This window comes from Amblyomma maculatum, chromosome 9 (assembly GCF_055883805.1).
Source record: "Amblyomma maculatum isolate TAMU_Amacu chromosome 9, ASM5588380v1, whole genome shotgun sequence".
NCBI classification, from domain to species: domain Eukaryota; kingdom Metazoa; phylum Arthropoda; class Arachnida; order Ixodida; family Ixodidae; genus Amblyomma; species Amblyomma maculatum.
In genome coordinates this window covers 35483559-35500341 of record NC_139352.1, presented here as the reverse complement: position 1 = coordinate 35500341, position 16783 = coordinate 35483559, and the positions used below count along the sequence as shown (strand labels likewise).

General features: G+C 42.9%; 1 protein-coding gene across 1 annotated transcript in view; it reads right to left on the bottom strand.

Moving 5' to 3' along the window:
- The window catches only part of LOC146178832 (chromosome-associated kinesin KIF4A-like), a 54197-nt gene extending 41431 nt beyond the window's left edge, over positions 1–12766 (bottom strand). Inside the window, exons 1-7 of the mRNA XM_084580048.1 lie at positions 12530–12766; positions 8213–8403; positions 7325–7414; positions 6404–6665; positions 5714–5824; positions 1640–1815; positions 66–278 (exon numbers count right to left, since the gene is read on the bottom strand). Of these exons, the coding sequence (XP_084436174.1) occupies positions 66–278; positions 1640–1815; positions 5714–5824; positions 6404–6665; positions 7325–7414; positions 8213–8403; positions 12530–12755 (1269 nt within the window). The 5' untranslated portion in view covers positions 12756–12766. The remainder of the gene's footprint in view (positions 1–65; positions 279–1639; positions 1816–5713; positions 5825–6403; positions 6666–7324; positions 7415–8212; positions 8404–12529) is intronic.
- Positions 12767–16783: the final 4017 nt, after the last annotated feature.

Below are 16783 nucleotides of genomic sequence, written 5' to 3'. Positions count from 1 at the left end.
AGTTCAGAAAACTTAGTAGCTGTGTTGGTCGTGGTTCATCATTTCCTTCGCAACTTGGCACTCACGAGGTTGAGGTGTTGAGAATTTTCGCTCAGCTGGTTCAGAACCTTTTTAAGTTCCATTTTCAAGCGCTGGTTTTCAGCTTCCAGCTGCCTGTAGCGCGATAGCTCCACCTCCAAGTCCTTTGACTCGCCGCCGTCATCTCCAACGGATGATGCTACTCCTTGTTCACTCTGAACCAATTTGCATCTTGCAAGCTCAGTCATCGCTTCCTGGAGCTGCAAATGATAACACGAAAGAAAAATTAGTATATGTCAACTGCAGTGGCTTAGGGATGGTGAAGGTTTGAAGTCATTAAGTGAATAATTGAGGACACTCCGAACTAAACTGATAAGTAATAGATACTTAAAACAGTCACCGCAACGTACTGCTCTTTATTCACCCCAAGTTTTGAAATCCGCTGCACCTAAAAACCTGGCATTGATGAAGCAGTAGACTGCGTTGCTATGCCATTGCGCCTCCATCAACATGACGGCAACATCTCAACGCTAGTTCGTCTGCTTGCTTGCCACATGGGCCAGCCAACAGAGCGTGGTCCGTCTTCTAGGCTGGTATTCTGCGTAGCATAAACCGTCATAAATTCGAAGGGTGACGTGTAGCTGCTTTTTCCTGTGTCGACACACGTGGAGCAACGCAGGTGCAAAATGATTTTTATGTGTAGAGTGAGACAACAGTGAAGGACACATAGCTATGGTTCACACAATTACGAACGATTACATTTCATGAAAATTCCAAAAAAAGTAAAAAAATGAAGCCTACACAATAACACCATCGGCAGTTGTAATGCAGCAATGTATTTAACGGCTGCATGTTCTAACCTCAATGCTCTTTACGAGTCCGTCAAGCAAGACCGCAAATGCCCGTGTGGTCTTATAGCAGTTTAAAAAAAATTTCGCGCGTAGTTTGAGCATGAATTTCTACGAAATATCGTCAACTCAACTAGTACTAATTGCAAACAGTCACATGCATCAGCAAACGATTGAAGCATTATAAAAATTTAGGTCTTTCTCAGTTGACGCCGAATCCACAATAAAGATTACGCCAGGTGTCACAAAAGTTCTTTGCTGAAGAAAGTACGGACTTTTGTACAGGCTTTTGCGCAGATGCAACGTAATATACAATTATTTAGCGAATGCTTTCGGCGCTATTTTTCACAACAAGCACATCGAACAGTAACTTGCTTTGAAAGTATTCACTGAGAAAAAAATCTTAACAGCAGACTACCTTCCCAGGCAGCACAAATCTTGGTCCCGGTTTTGGCAATCTGTCGCTAATGCCATTTATGGGACCGGCATTGCTAACCCAATACCAACTCGGCCCAAGGTTTTCTGCTACACGGGACCATTACGCAGGATCGTGGATCGGTAATCATGCAGAGTTAATTTGTTACAAATGTACTAATTCCAAATTCAAAAGCACACCACTGAAGCTTACTCGCAGCCAACTGTTGAAAGGCTCAGTGAGCTAACAGCTTTGCAAAATCATCACATGAAGTCCATCAGTGCGAGATGATCCAAATGCTAAAATTACGGCTATCAAGGCAACGATCGGTTCCAATACAAAGCGAAGGTGATCCCACCTGGTTGCTAAGGAGAGCGATCTCAGCTTGTGTCGGATCCAAGTTTACGACGGGCTTGTTTTTGATCTTTCTTGCCCTGCTTGCATAGCGCAGAGTGTTTAGGGTCTCTTCCATGTTGCTGTCTGCTGGGCTAATGCAGGCAATCATTAAAGTGTGACTGTTGCCACCCAGCGAATCTAGAAAATGAGGAATTAGGTGAAGAGCAAACTAAGAGCTAGCAAGTGATGGCTCTGTAATATAGGCAACAAAATGTTGGGCTGCCTACAAACTACATACTTTTTAGTCCTCTAGTATATATACAAGAACACTGAGGACCACATCATTACATTATGTTTAGTAAAACTTGGTATCCGCTTCTTTCTGACAATGTTGCTATTAGCTCGGTAGAAAAGGTGCATTTATTACTAACAAAAGTCAGCATGAAAATAGTCACAAGAAAATATGTGCTTACAAAATGAGAGGCTGTTGTTATCTGCAAGCGAATGGCCGCGAAGCATAGCCTCTCGTATTTGTGTCTCAAATTCATTGTTGACGCATGCATTCTGATTGCGAAACCAGAATGCATGGATGAAATGCATGGAATAAGAAGCTGGCGTTTGCAATATCAATAGTCCTTTTGTTGCATTCTAGATTATGAAAGGCCCGCCTTTATAAATGGCGGTATCATTTGCGGTTAGACTTCGGAGCTTCATAGATGAAGGGCAAACTCTACACGCTCACAGCGCCTGTGTAAACACTGTAGAGCGTAGCCACTTTGAAGCCAATTTATTTTTATTCACCCTTCGATGGGCAGTGCATATGACCAGGAAAGGTGAAACAATGATGCTAGTTTTGGTGCCTTTTCTGTGTGGAACTTACAATGTGCAGCCGCAGAGTGCGTAAATGAAGTAAAATGAGGTTTATCAGCCACATTTAAAACATCACACCACCTTGAGTGCCGTGAAACAATCTGCATATTGATGAGCAACCGCGAATACATCGAAGGAAGCATATAGGGTGATCATGCCAGAATGATCAAAAGTTCAGTTTCGTCATGTCATATATATATATATATATATAGTGTCTGTGTGTGTGTACATACATACATACATACATACATACATACATACATACATACATACATACATACATACATACATACATACATACATACATACATACATACATACATACATACATACATACATACATACATACATACATACATACATACATACATACATACATACATACATACATACATACATACATACATACATACATACATACATACATACATACATACATACATACATACATACATACATACATACATACATACATACATACAGGTGGCAAATGACGCTATTTGTCAGACAAAATCGGAACAGTCATCCATTCCTCTATTCAGTTGTGTCACTGTGCTCCGAAAATCGGAGGGCACTGTGTGTTTGCTGATGGTGTTCACACCATTTCGTGACATTTGTCACACTGTTTTACTCAAATCCCAATTTCAACAAATAAGGGCAATATAATGGGACGCCTTGAGTCTGCGACACGATTCGCGTCTAGAAACCTCTATCCGCTATGTTAGTCAAAACATCTATTATGCTCAAAATTACTTAGCGGGGCAGTTTCATGAGAATCTAAAGCAATGATTATTATTACAGGGACCAAAAATCTCATGCAAAGCACTTAAATTATTAAGCAGGTTTTTTAACATATCCAAAGCCAGAGTAAAACTATGCATGTGAGCTTGAACCTTAAGCCGCTTGCAGCGCTACTTAGTTGGTACGGTCGTTAGTCATGTGGAATTCTGTAACACTAGTTCAGCATTCGCAGAATATGGCCTCTCGTTTCTCTCCGTGTACTTAATTCCCTAGGAAAGCGATTTCCGGCTATTTTCGTAGGGTGCGGAACTTAAGGTAGCGGGGGCTAAGACGAGATAGCAGAGGTTCGTACCATGGCGTAGCTTTTAGACATATGCAGAGACGGCCAGGTGTCAGCTCGAATGGTGCAACGAGAAGAGGGCACGTCGTCAATCCTGCTTAAACTGTAGCAGAGTCGTGGATTTTTCACTGGCGCGTTTGTTATGTTCACCGCGGCCAAACTAATCTCTCGAGGCATATTAATGCTAGACCACTTGATAAATACTGCGCACATACTAATTAAGCTTAGATGCTGCAATTACTTAAAAGACAGTGCGTGAAAGACTAGGCAGCTTTAGTATACGATCAGAGTAATTGTCAATCTAATAGAAATAACGCGAGTGTGCCGGGAGTACCTTATCTCATGAATTATAGTACCAAGTATACAATCCTGCACTAGTAAGCCAAACGTAGTAAGGTAGAACTGCGGTTGAACTTTGCCAAAACACTTTAGTCGAACATAAATATTATAAAAAAAAATCTGGCCCTGATTCTAGACCTCCCACAAGAAAAGACATCGAGGGTCATAGGAACCCTCGATGTGTTTTCTTGTGGGAGGTCTAGAATCAGGGCTGCCCCGCCGGGGTGGTACAGTGGTAAGAAGCCCGACTACTGTCCGGAGTTCCCGGGTTCGAACCCGACCACGGCGGCTGCGTTTCGATGGAGGCGAAACGAAGTGGCGTCCGTGTGCTGTGCGATGTCAGCGCGCGTTAAAGATCCCCAGGTGGTCGAAATTACTCCGTAGCCCTCCACTACGGCTCCCCTTTCTCTCTTTCCACTTTCTCTCCCACCTTCACCCCTCCCCTTACGGCACGGTTCAGGTGTCCACAGAGCAAGTGTGACAGATACTGCGCCTTTCCCTTCCTATTAACCAGTTATTAGGGTTCCTATGGGACGCCAAGAAACTGCACGGGTCCTTCGACAATATCACATAATACTCAAGTAAACTCGCGCCCTCCATTATTTTTAGGTCCTGATGGCAACCTATCCTGTTGGCGAAGGTGGTCTCTTCATTCTCAGGCAGGATCACCAAACGCCAAAATAAAATCAGACTTCGCTAAATATGGGTGGTAAGACAATGGAGGAGTAAAATTTAGTGATGAGAGGCAATCGCTGCGTTTTTTTCAATAAAAAATGAGGTATAAAGTACACATGCCCCTCTTTACTGGGAACACAAAGCCACACATTTTGAGAGATTACACTATTAAATAGTAATGATGATCAGGCAGATGGGCGGACTGAATATTCCTGAACGTCGTAAATTATTTAATAAACGGTGTTCCACAAAATGTTGGGTATCACTCTCTGAATATTCTCAGTAGAAAGCAATTGAGTCCAAATAAATTCCATTACAAAAATCTAATGCTTCAAATGCTTTTGAAATTTTATAATAATTCATTTTCAGTTTAAGCTATTGACACACAAAAACAACTTTTATAAGCATGGACACCCATATCTATTAAGTTGTGAGCAAATACATCTAAAAAGGCCTCGCAAGATCTGGGTGGCCGAAATCAATTGCATCTCAAAACCTCGGCCGAACTACAGCTAAACCTCAAAGCAAACTCAGTCACAGCTATAATCTATACCACTAGTAGTCATCAATACATGCTCTGACCAGAACTGCCACTACTTTTCCGAACGAGGTTGGTGGCTCCCGTTTGTAAGAATACTGCCATGTTTTCATATTAAATGGACGAAAGCTACCCTGTGTGCTCCTGCGGACACTCGTTAATCATTAGCATTCCGTGCATATATACTGGCAGAGCTCCTTAGATATCGCTTCAAGACAAGGCTTCGCGATGCTATTAGTAGGTTGGCATAACTCTCTTAATATCGTGAAGCCGGATTTTCTGATAAACATATGTCTTTAGATTTCACTGTTGCTAACGGTGCTCATGGCTCAGTAATAATCCATCAATGACAAAGAAAGTTGCGCAAGTTCATAGAAAGAGGCTATACGTTTGACAACTCAGTGACGTAGTTGCGATAATAACTCCTAGTAATGACCAACGCTGTGTACAATAGAATGTGAACGTTTGGTGAAAAGGAAACATCACATGCTGTGCATAGCACAGTACCAAGTATGTGCTAAATTTTGAATTTCCAAAAAAAAAAAAGTTAGGACACGCAGGCAGCATCCCAGATATAATAATTGTGCACGCACCTTGAAGCAGTCTTGTCAATTTAGAGTCACGGTACGGTACGTGGATACCTCCGTCGCATAGAGCGCTAATGACGTTGCCGAGTGAGAGAAGTCCTCGATTGATATTTATTCCTGTGAATAAGTTAAGATTGCAGACTTAGCCATATTCTGGCACTGATAAATAAAAAAGGTGACTGTAAACAAAATGGCAACAAAGGAGAAATAGCGGATGAAACTGATTATCACAAGCAATAATTCTATCAAAATGAAGCTTTCAACATTACTACCCCATCCAATGAGCACAAGGAATGATTTACGCTGAGACGTGTATCCTGCGGCGCTAGCTATGTAGACCGCAGAATAAAGTGTCGTCCTGATCACTTGCGCGATAATGCAGTGAAAAAAAAAGGAGAGCATTAATACATTGCTGTACGGATTCCAGTCTTTCATAAAAAAAACCCTCACTAATAAAGCTGAAGAAAGGACATAAGGGAGTACAAGCTGCACAAAAACTGCCCATTATCGACAATAACATTCATGGAAACCACATGCTATTTGAGGCAATACGACAGTTTCGAAGCCTGTTCTGTTTCAGTGCTTTTGTGCAGTTTGGGTGCTGTGCCTAATACAATTCCAAATGAGCCCGTATTTCCCAGTATTTGAGTCTTGTAACACACTGCCAGCTTAAACAGTGAAACATTGGCAACGAACCTTCTCTCAGCCTATCACCAACAGCCCCGGTCTTCTCGGTCCGTTCAGAGCCAGCCAGATCGACGAGATGGAACTTAGCTATTTTTGTGGAGCCACCATTGTCTTCGTCATGTTGTTCAACACTCAAAGTGAAGATGGCGTGCGACCGCGATGACCGCACGTTCATCTTGGTCGAGGCAGTGCTGCGAGATGCAGAACCGATCTTGAGGAGCTGGCCTATATCTTTGGGAGTGGTCACCCTGTGTTCGGTCAGGTTGGTAACCTGCGCACAAAGGAGGTAAAAGGTTTGGTTTGGTTTGTGGGGTAACGTCTCAAAGCAACTCAGGCTATGAGAGACGCCGTAGTGCAGGACTCCGGAAATTTCGACCCCATGGGGTTCTTTAACGTGCACTGACATCGCACAGTACACGGGCGCCTTGCTTTTCGCCTCCATCGAAAAGCGGCCGTCGAGGCCGGGATTCGATCCCGCGTCCTTGGGAACAGTAGTCGAGCGCCGTAACCACTGCGCCACCCCGGCGGGGTAAAGGAGGTAAAAGGAAGCACATTTCGTGTATCAGCTAATAACGTATACCAATAACATAGCTAATAACATTTCGTGTATCAGTTCGTGAACGGGATGTAAACTGAAAATAATAAAATAAGAGCAACAATTTCTAGCCCCTCTGTTATTAGCCAAGAAAAAACATGAAGGGAAGAGTAAAATGTAACTGCCACGAGCAGTTAAAAAACGCACTGAACAGAAATGCATTCATGGTATTCTAAATTTTGAGAGTGCAGCAAAATGGGTAAACACCATTTTGTCGCTAATGCGGGGGCACCGAAATATTAGTCGGTTGATAAACGTAACTACGTTTTCTTTCGAACTGCGTGGCCTATTCATATTATTCTACAAACAACTGGACTACAATCGCGGAGTCTCACCTTTATGGTTCCCGTCTTATCTTCCCGAATCTCCAGTGGTTGTCGATCTTGTTTTTGAGATATCAAATCATAGACGCGTTCTCTGTAAATCTGCAAGAAATCAGCGACGCCATTATATACGTGAGAAGACAGGCTTTATACCACTATAATCAACGTGATGCTTCTGCATTTAGTCTCATTTTGGGCATCAAGGGCAAAGAAAACATCAAAGTACGTTGCACTGAAATATTTATCTGTTTAGTAAGGAGGCCTATAGTGAACCAAAGGAAAAAACTGTTAAGGGCGTATACCACAATATTATGCGTGGCTACTTTGATAGCAATAAGCACACATGTACAACAAGATATTAACAAGTGATTGCAATAAAATTTTGGTCCGTTTATATTAGGACTTGATGCGAGTGATTCAACAGGATACTGATGCCCTTGCTTGGTTTGGCTACAAAGTGCACCATGATCATGGTCGACTTTAAGCATAGCTGAGCGTTTTGCCACTCACAGCATGCCACCATTGCATGAGGTAGCGTATCTAGGTATTGTACAATTCTTTAAAATGAATTGTTCGTGCACATGCAGCATTTAGGTCTTCGGGAACAGAGCAGGGGCACAGTATCGTGCTGCGATACTTCGGCAATAGCTGAATTGTCCAGGGCACGAAGAACAAAAATTTTCCATTTGTAGGGAAACAGTCCAGAATTTCAAATTCGCTATGATATTCCGTCCAAAGGGATCTAATTCTGTCTTCGCTATAAGGACCTGATGATTAGCAGGCATACATCCCACAGAAGAGCTCTAATACCCCCCTCAGTAAAATTCATTTGCCCTATTTAATGCACATTCGTTGACGACACAAATTTAAATTTTACCGTTTTGCAGAAAACGCACTCACCTCCAGAAACGAAGCTCGCACAACAAATGTTTTTCCTGAGCTCGTCGCGATTTGATTGAATATGTCTTCAACTGCCCTAGGGATGATCCCTGTATCCTTAGATTGGACGTCATTAGCGGAGCAGCAGGTACCCATTGTGAATGTCTTGCCAGATCCAGTCTGGCCATAGGCAAGTATCGTGATGTTGAAACCTTGAACACAGAGCAGGTATTCGATGTTTCAAACATACCCACTTACATGAACGCATTGCGGATTGTACAATTGGATCAAGCAAGTATAAGGGACGAGCGGATAGCTAGAAAATTAATACAAAAGACTAAGCGTCATTAAATCTAAGGGTAGTCCAGAGTGCACAACATTTATTGCTAAAGTTCGGTACGACCGTAGCGAGGACGCGAAGTTAAGCAGTAAATTACATGAATGCGTTGAAAACTAAAGGGCGGAACATCCATCATCTTGGCTCAGCTTCAAATGCGACATGTGGAGAATATGTTGTTGGACCCAAATAGTAGCATACAGATTGTCTCTTTTCTTTGAAAGACCTGCTTACGTGAATTATTGCAAATTGTTATTCAAAATACCAAAACAATAAAAATACGTACTGAAATGTTATATATTGATTCAAAAAATGATTCAAGATATTACCCTGCCAATGTCTTTGCTGTACAGGGCATTGTGCCCGCTGCAGGTATTACACTTGCTGGAAAAACTGCAATAGACTACCTCACAGGTGTAAGTAAGACTGACGCAGCTAAGCGGATTAAACAATGGAGGTATGTGAGCTGAGAAGAAAGTTTACTTAGTGATGTAAAACTTAAAGTGATAGCGTTAAATGCCCCGTTGACCGAAGATCAGACTCGTTTCTTTTGGCGTTGTGAGTGCAAAATAACGATTATGCTGCTGGCAGCTGACATGGCCAAGCACTAACTGGAAATATGGCTGCCTGACATTGTCTGGCAGAAACTGGCAACGCGGACCTAATCTTTCTCATGAGCGGCTGAAATCAGAATCATCGTGCCATGATTGTTGCATTCACTTATACTAGGCCACGCAGGACACGCAATAGCCAACGGTACCGCGTCAAGGGATTAATAGCGGAGCTTATGTGTGCCCCAAAAATGTTTCGGTTTCTGGAGCCGTTTTATCGTTCTGACTAGAGTAAAATAAATAGAATTTTAAATGCAAAACCTTTATTAGCCTATACTCTCCAATTTCGGTGGGCTGGCACAAAAGCTCGCTACCGTATTGAACCAGCCATGGTGTCAGCCTCGCATATTATATCGGTAGTCGGTCTCAACGCTGCCCTTCCAATTTCAACGTCTTAATTCCTTACAAAGTTACACTGAATGTTTTAATTAGATTAGAATTCCCTCTTCCTAATTATAGCCTAAAACACCAGTTAGATACTTCAGAAAGCATGACAATATGTAGGAAAGCTAAATAAAGTAAAGCTTACCTAAACAAGCTGCAAACCATTCTTCACCATGTATATGTGCCCTTAGCTAAGCGCTGCCCGCAACGTTACCTGAGTAAAATAACCGACGCTACGGTCACCTGTGAGTCCCTTGAAAGAGAGCATTGAGAGAAAGCTTAACACCATTTATGGGTAGAGTGTAGCCAGACTCATTGAAAGTGCAGTGTCTAAGAACGCTAAACTAAGAAGAGCAGTTAAATGACAAAATTCAGCAAATAAAGCGTGGAATCTATAGAACTCTTAAAGACGTTCTACGCCACAAAATCAAGCAAAATGCTTTGCAGGGATTTGTACAATCAGGCTATTTAACCTGACTGGCTTCGGCTGTTCCAGCTCTCAGCAAGCACGTAAACCATCTCTCTCATTTTATGGCACATAAAATGATTAACAGAACTGAATACACTGAAGAATGAACTCCATTGTTCGAAGAAATTTTTTGCTGTCTGCTCTTCCAAGACAGTTGATTATGCGAATAGACATTGTATTTCGTTCACCCTGAAACGCAGCCATTGTGCAGTCAGGAATTAAGTCGCAAAATGTTGCTTACTAACAGTGATTGCCATGGATGTAAGGACACTTCAATGTTTAGATAATGCCCAAAAGCATTGATTAGGCATTTAGAGACCATAATAAATCATTTTGGAAGGCATACATGCCGCAATTTCCAGTTGCCTCTTCTTACTTTGGTTACTCAGTCACTATTGTAAAATTTCAGAAATATTTACTACAACAATTTCTTTAAGCGTTAAAAGAGTCACTGGATATTTTCAGAGTACCGCTTTCCTTTTCCGAGCGTCGCCAACCTGCCTACTGGAACATGCGGGTCACGTTATTTAGATATCCCTTCCAAACGTGCGCGCGGAATATGTGTGTTGTGCTGGACTTCCTTCTTTCTGATTGACAGTCGAAGTGGATGAAATGTTCGGGCACACGCAGATAATCCAGCATGCCTGGCTGCTGTGCCTTTGGGTATGGCATCATGAATGAGTCAGGAAAGGCATTTCTCTGGTCCGGAAGGAAATATGTGCAGTGGCAATCGCAGTGGGTTTACAGAAGTGGCCGGGAAAAAATTGTGCCATGAAGTAAAGCGTTTTCTGCGAGTCATATCGGTTGGCTTGTTTCTAATTGTGTATGTTTAGTCGAAAAGAAGTGCAGGGTTACTTGCACAATGCGCGTTATCAGAACAGGTGTTTACATTCCAAAACAGTGTACCGTAGGCGTGCAGGAGTACGTCGTGTGCATTTTGACTGTGGAGTTTCGCAAAGTCTAACATCACTTTAAGTAAAATATGTAGCCGCTGCATGAGTCAGGTCGCATGCTCGTGTGCGGATCGGTGTGGCACTGCATCTCTTCTGTTATTTTTATATAAATGTACTTGGTTTATCTGCGCAGATTTATTAGCTATTTAGCTATTTATTTCTAGTTAACTACCGTTACGGCTCCCAGCAGACTAGCACAGAATGGTATATATTGGTACATCGACTAGTATACCTTGCGGAATATATTTGTTGTGTGTTCCCCACTGACAACGTTCAACCAATTTATGTCAACCACACTTGAAGGCAATCTACTATGTCGTACTGATTTTGATGCCAGATTATCAGCATGGATCTAACAAATGAGCACCACAAGGGGCATGGCGATGGAACAACGTAAGTGGTGCTATCTAGCAAACGATACATGCAATATGTGCGCAACTGCGTGCAGAAAGGGGTTAAACCAACATTTTTGGTCAATGGGCGAGATCAGCGCGTTATCATTACCTTCCCTTGAATTATTAATGGCGCTGCAAAAGAATTAAGGTCAGGCAAACAACTGCGTTTCAACATGGCCGATCACTCGGCGTTCTTGGCGCAGCGAAAGCAATGTAAATAACACTGATACATTTAAAGACACGTTTTCATTATATAGTATACGTTTGTTTACGCTGTGTCGCCAACCTGCTGCTTCACATTGTGGCGGTTATAAAAAGCAAGTCATCACTTCAGAGTGTCATCAAGTAGTCAAATTTCGCAACCAGTCATTGGAGTCTGCCGCAGCGACTTCGGTGTACGGAATTCTCTATATCTTAACAATATACACATGTCCCAACGGTCATAGCAGACATGCTCAGTCAGACACAGTCAGTTTATAATGTTGTAACACTATTGAGCTGTGTTTAGAACGCGGGGTGTCGAGACGGGGGGAGATTTGCGAGTGCAGGCAACCTGAAGTTTTGCGATCCACCCATACACATTTTTTACCATCGATTGCTCGAAGTTTCTTTAGTTGTAGATTACGAGTTCACATGCACACAATGGGCAATTCACGCCTTGTGCTGTTGTGGTAATTTATCGGTGCCCTATACGCTACCGCTTGCCGGAGCAAGCCTATGTATAATAAACAGCACTTTGGGCAGTACCACTAAAACGTCTAAATTGTGATAGTTGATCTCCTAACGAAGTAGTGAGCAAAATAATTTAACATAGTGTATTGACACTATGTTACTACCTTCATAACATGCCGCTTAGAAAAGCAAGGATATATCACCAATACCACTCGCCAGCAAGGCAAGGGAAACCAGGAAGGCAGGCAAAAAGGAACTGCATTTGTTTGACAAGTTGCACTGATGTCTCACTGAAGAGAAGGTATAGAATCAATCAGCACCGGAGTATAACAAATGTAGTTAAAATTTTGGCACTGCATCAGTGTGCCAACACAATTGTTCAGTTTAACTGCAGTGCAAGAAAGTCCCAAAGGCACCAAAAGCACATGCCACCTTTTTCGCGATTCCCGGATCCAGAAGGCATGAAGGATCCAAAGGAGAATTTGGAAAGCAGACGTTTGTGTGTTTTTAAACTCACCGTCAAGGACCTTGTGCAGCAGCCTTGAGACGCACGCCTCGTATACTTCCTCTTGGCTAGATTCATCTCCAAAAACATAGTTATATGTAAATCGCTTCTCTCCGCGGATAACTATCATCTGTTGACTTGGCACTGGCTGCGTGCAAATCTGGCAACCTTCTATGTGTTCTTTGGCCACAAGTGGGCGGCAGCGCACCGCTACTTCCACTGGGATAGTTCGTTCCATTTCAGTGTCCATTTTGCGAAAGTTCTGCAGAAGAAAAGGGCAATAAATTATAATATGCGGTGGCTATAAACAGTAAGGACAAAAGAAAGAAGGGCGAAAACGCGGAACGTGCAGCGGCTAACTTGTACTAACACTATGAAGACATGCGCACCGCATCTGGCTCCGCAATGCGTTGCTGCGATTAACTACAAAATCTAACGTCGGCCACGAATTCATTCAACCGCGTATCATATCCAATACGTTGATATTCAGAAATTTTTAGATCTTCGCCTCGTAGCTCAGCCATGACAACTTCGTGTGCAGAAGTTGCTGGCTAGCCAGATTCAAAGCAAGACATCTTGAATAACAAATTATTGCAGAAAAGGAAATTAAAAACTACCTAAAGATTATATCCGCAAAATGTAAAGCGTGAAATCAACTACGCACACACGGGAAGGGTTGGATTTTGAAAGCAGCACCGAGTTCACGACACTGCCCGTGTACGACCACCGCGTCCAATGTCCAGGGTGTTTGTACAGTGGCGCATGCAGTTAGTGCACCCTAGAGAGCATGATGGTGAATCTTGCAGGAACGGGATAGGCAGGGCTGGGGCAATATACTTCGAAAAAGTATCTTCGATGCCGATATCCGATACCTTGAAAAATTGTGTTTCCGATGCCGATATAACTAGAGTTTCGGTACAGATACTCGATACTGTTTCGTCGATACTTCCATACATTACTGAAATTCTAACATAATAAAGGTGGCAATACGATTAGCGGAATCAGGAAATTTTACCGTTTTTTTCTGGAATCTTTAGAGCATTCCTATAGCACTAATTTATTGTTTGGGCAGCTGTCCTTGCCAGAACTTGGCATTGAATTGAAGCCATGGTTACATTTAAGCGATTGCTTCCACAAGCAGCCTAGCGAAATATTTCTTTAATGCTTTTTATGCGAGCTGACCCGTGAGCACATGGCTGTACATACAAATACAAAGGTACAACCTGCGTGCGTTTGGAGAGCTGAGCAGTTATAATGCTACGATAAACATTTGAACCTCTGCGTATTGGTAAAAGCTAGAAGGAGAACAAGAAAAATAAAATGGCTGAACGTTATTTAGTCCGGAAAGAGCGCGATGTGGGCGTGGTAAGAGCGACACAAATAAGAAAAGCCGCTCTACATACGCACATCAGCGTGTAAGAGTGAACCATAGCCGCGTTGAATCAAGCATCCTGGAGGCAGTTAAGCTCGAGGTTCACAAGCGTCGCTGGAGAACTAGGGTTGGTTGTAGACAAAAGATAGAAGCATCTTTCTTTAACAGAAATCGTTAATATGATGTCAATCAATTAGCATATATAAAGAATTGAAGTATTGTTTTTAAGATAGAGATATTTAAATATTTTATTCAAGGTTGGCTCAAAAGTTTTTCGGAAAAATATTGTTTGGCAACGCATAATTTGCTATTCGAACTTTGCTTGAAAATGGCATTCTTAGCTTTCATTAGCGCATTTCAGAAAATGTTTTCGGAGAAAAAAATCTAGTGGAAGCCTTGTGCAGTTACAAAATGATAGATTTGGTTTCCGTCACACGCCGTAACTACAAGAACGTGGTTAGCCGACTGCATCCTGGTGGACTGAGGGCTTAGAAGCTTGTGATCTTGCCGCCAAGCAGAGTGGGCACGCAGAGCCCAGGGGTTTGGGGTTGTGCATAATTAATTACTGCGTCTGACAGCAAACTGAAGGCACTGCTTGAGGAGAATAAAACGCCGCACAGACGGAGGGGGGTGGGGGGGGGGGGCAAAGGGTGGGAAGAGCGGGTAGAGCAGTGTGCGTGATCCCAACTGCATGTTCGCTCCGCATTCCCGCTTTGTTCATCTCTATGTGCCTGTTAAAGGCTTAGCAGCTTCGTGATACGCACTCGGTGCTGAAGTGTAAATAACCTCGTGTGCACCTACTTGCCATTGCCTCCTTCAGTTTTAAAGAAAGGGAATCTGGAAATGTGGCTGATGCTGAGGGACCGGGGCATTTGTAGGGAACTCAGGCGGTACTAGAAGCTGAGCTGTCTCAGCGTCTGCAGTACCGTCAGAGTGAGCGCCGTCAACCCAAAATGTAACAGAGGCTTCATTATTTGAAGTTTTCTTTAGTATCGAGTATCTTCAAAATACACGATACTTTAAAAATGTATTTTCGATACCGATAGTACGATACTTTCACTTTCAACATACGATACCTAATACCGATACACAAAATATATCTCAATATAGTATCGAAGATAATGTATCTTCGATACTGCCCATGACTGCCGGATAGCAAACGCAGATAAACTCAACACTGCCAACATGCCAGAGACAATAACGAGAGCCTCTTCTTTCTGCTATTACATATGAGATCTGCCTAATATAGTAATAATAATATTACTCATAACAATTGGTTCACGGGAAAGACAATGCGCAGTATGTGTCACACGTTTTCTTCGGGTACCTAAACTGCGCCGTATGAAGAGAGGATGTGGGAGTGCGCTGACATCGCACAGCACATGGACGCCTAATCGCTTCGCCTCCATGGAAACAGAGCCGTCGGTGTTCGGGATCGAACACGGTCCGATTCCGCGCGCGATATACATCACTCAAGCTTTCGAATTTTTCCAGTGCAGAATAATGAGCGCGCTCAAAATTTTAAAGCACGAATGCATTTCCCAGCCTCATTTTCAGCTCTCATTGTCATTCACGGTTCTGTATCAAGTTCATGTTACTATCAGAGAATGTTTAGAAACTTCCATGCGTGGTTGTATTGTAAGCAGTATTTCAAAATAATGTCACGTGAATAGGTTACTAGCTGTGGATAGTATTTTAATTTTCTACTTCCAAAAGTACATTTCATTTGCCTTTTGCGTATCGCGCCATTCAAATGCCACCTGCTTTGCTAAGACTGTATAAGCTGGTATCAAGGCATCGTCATCGGCGGAACATTCCGCGAGTGCTGCTGCCGATTGCCGAGAAAGGTTTCGACGACAACGCGACCACTATCGGAAGCGACAGAAGAAATCGCAAACTATGGAAGAAATTTCTCTAGGTCACAACCCGCTTCATGCCTTTACCAGACGAGTATTTTGCATGGATTATGTATTTGCTCAACAAGTCGATGTAACCATCATGAACTATGAGTGCTACTTCAGTTATCACGTGCCGCTACCACGCTCTCCTGCACAATAGCAAAGAGAACACACACGATTGAAATTGTTTCCTCCCAATCTATACTTTGTTAATGCCAACAGAACAATGGCCACCACGCATCGATTACTGCAGTCGAATAATATAGGCGAAGCACGGATTAGACTGCCAAATGTTTTTCATTAATTCAAGCGTACACTCGTATACGCAGGTAGACAAGTAAATCGAGGAGACATTTCCTCATGGTTGCTGTGTAATCAAGTTTTTTCCTCGAACATACAATTTAGTGATGGTAAGTTGTATAGTGGCATTAACGTCCCGATGAACTGTTGGGCTGCGGAGCGGAGAGCAGGGGAAGTTTCATCCTAACTATCCCGTGAACGACACAACGGCTGCGGACACGTTCTGTGCTCATGTCCTATGCATGCGACCTTGCCGATATAGCTTAGTATGGCTTTCCAATTTAGTGATGGTAAGTTGTATAGTGGCATTAACGTCCCGATGAACTGTTGGGCTGCGGAGCGGAGAGCAGGGGAAGTTTCATCCTAACTATCCCGTGAACGACACAACGGCTGCGGACACGTTCTGTGCTCATGTCCTATGCATGCGACCTTGCCGATATAGCTTAGTATGGCTTTCGATCTAAGTCCTGCCGTGCTGCGCTGCACATTGGTTATTAAGATACCCGACTGCTGTGCCACAGTACCGCGGTTCTAACCCTACCACCGGCATCTGCATTTCGACGGAGGCAAAACGTAGAGGCGTACGTGTGTTGTGCGATGTCCTCAGATGCTCAAAATTACTAGTAATCTAGTAGCACTATGCAACCTCTTTCTGTCTTTCCAGTTTCATTCCAACATTCCTCCCTTCCCTTAAGG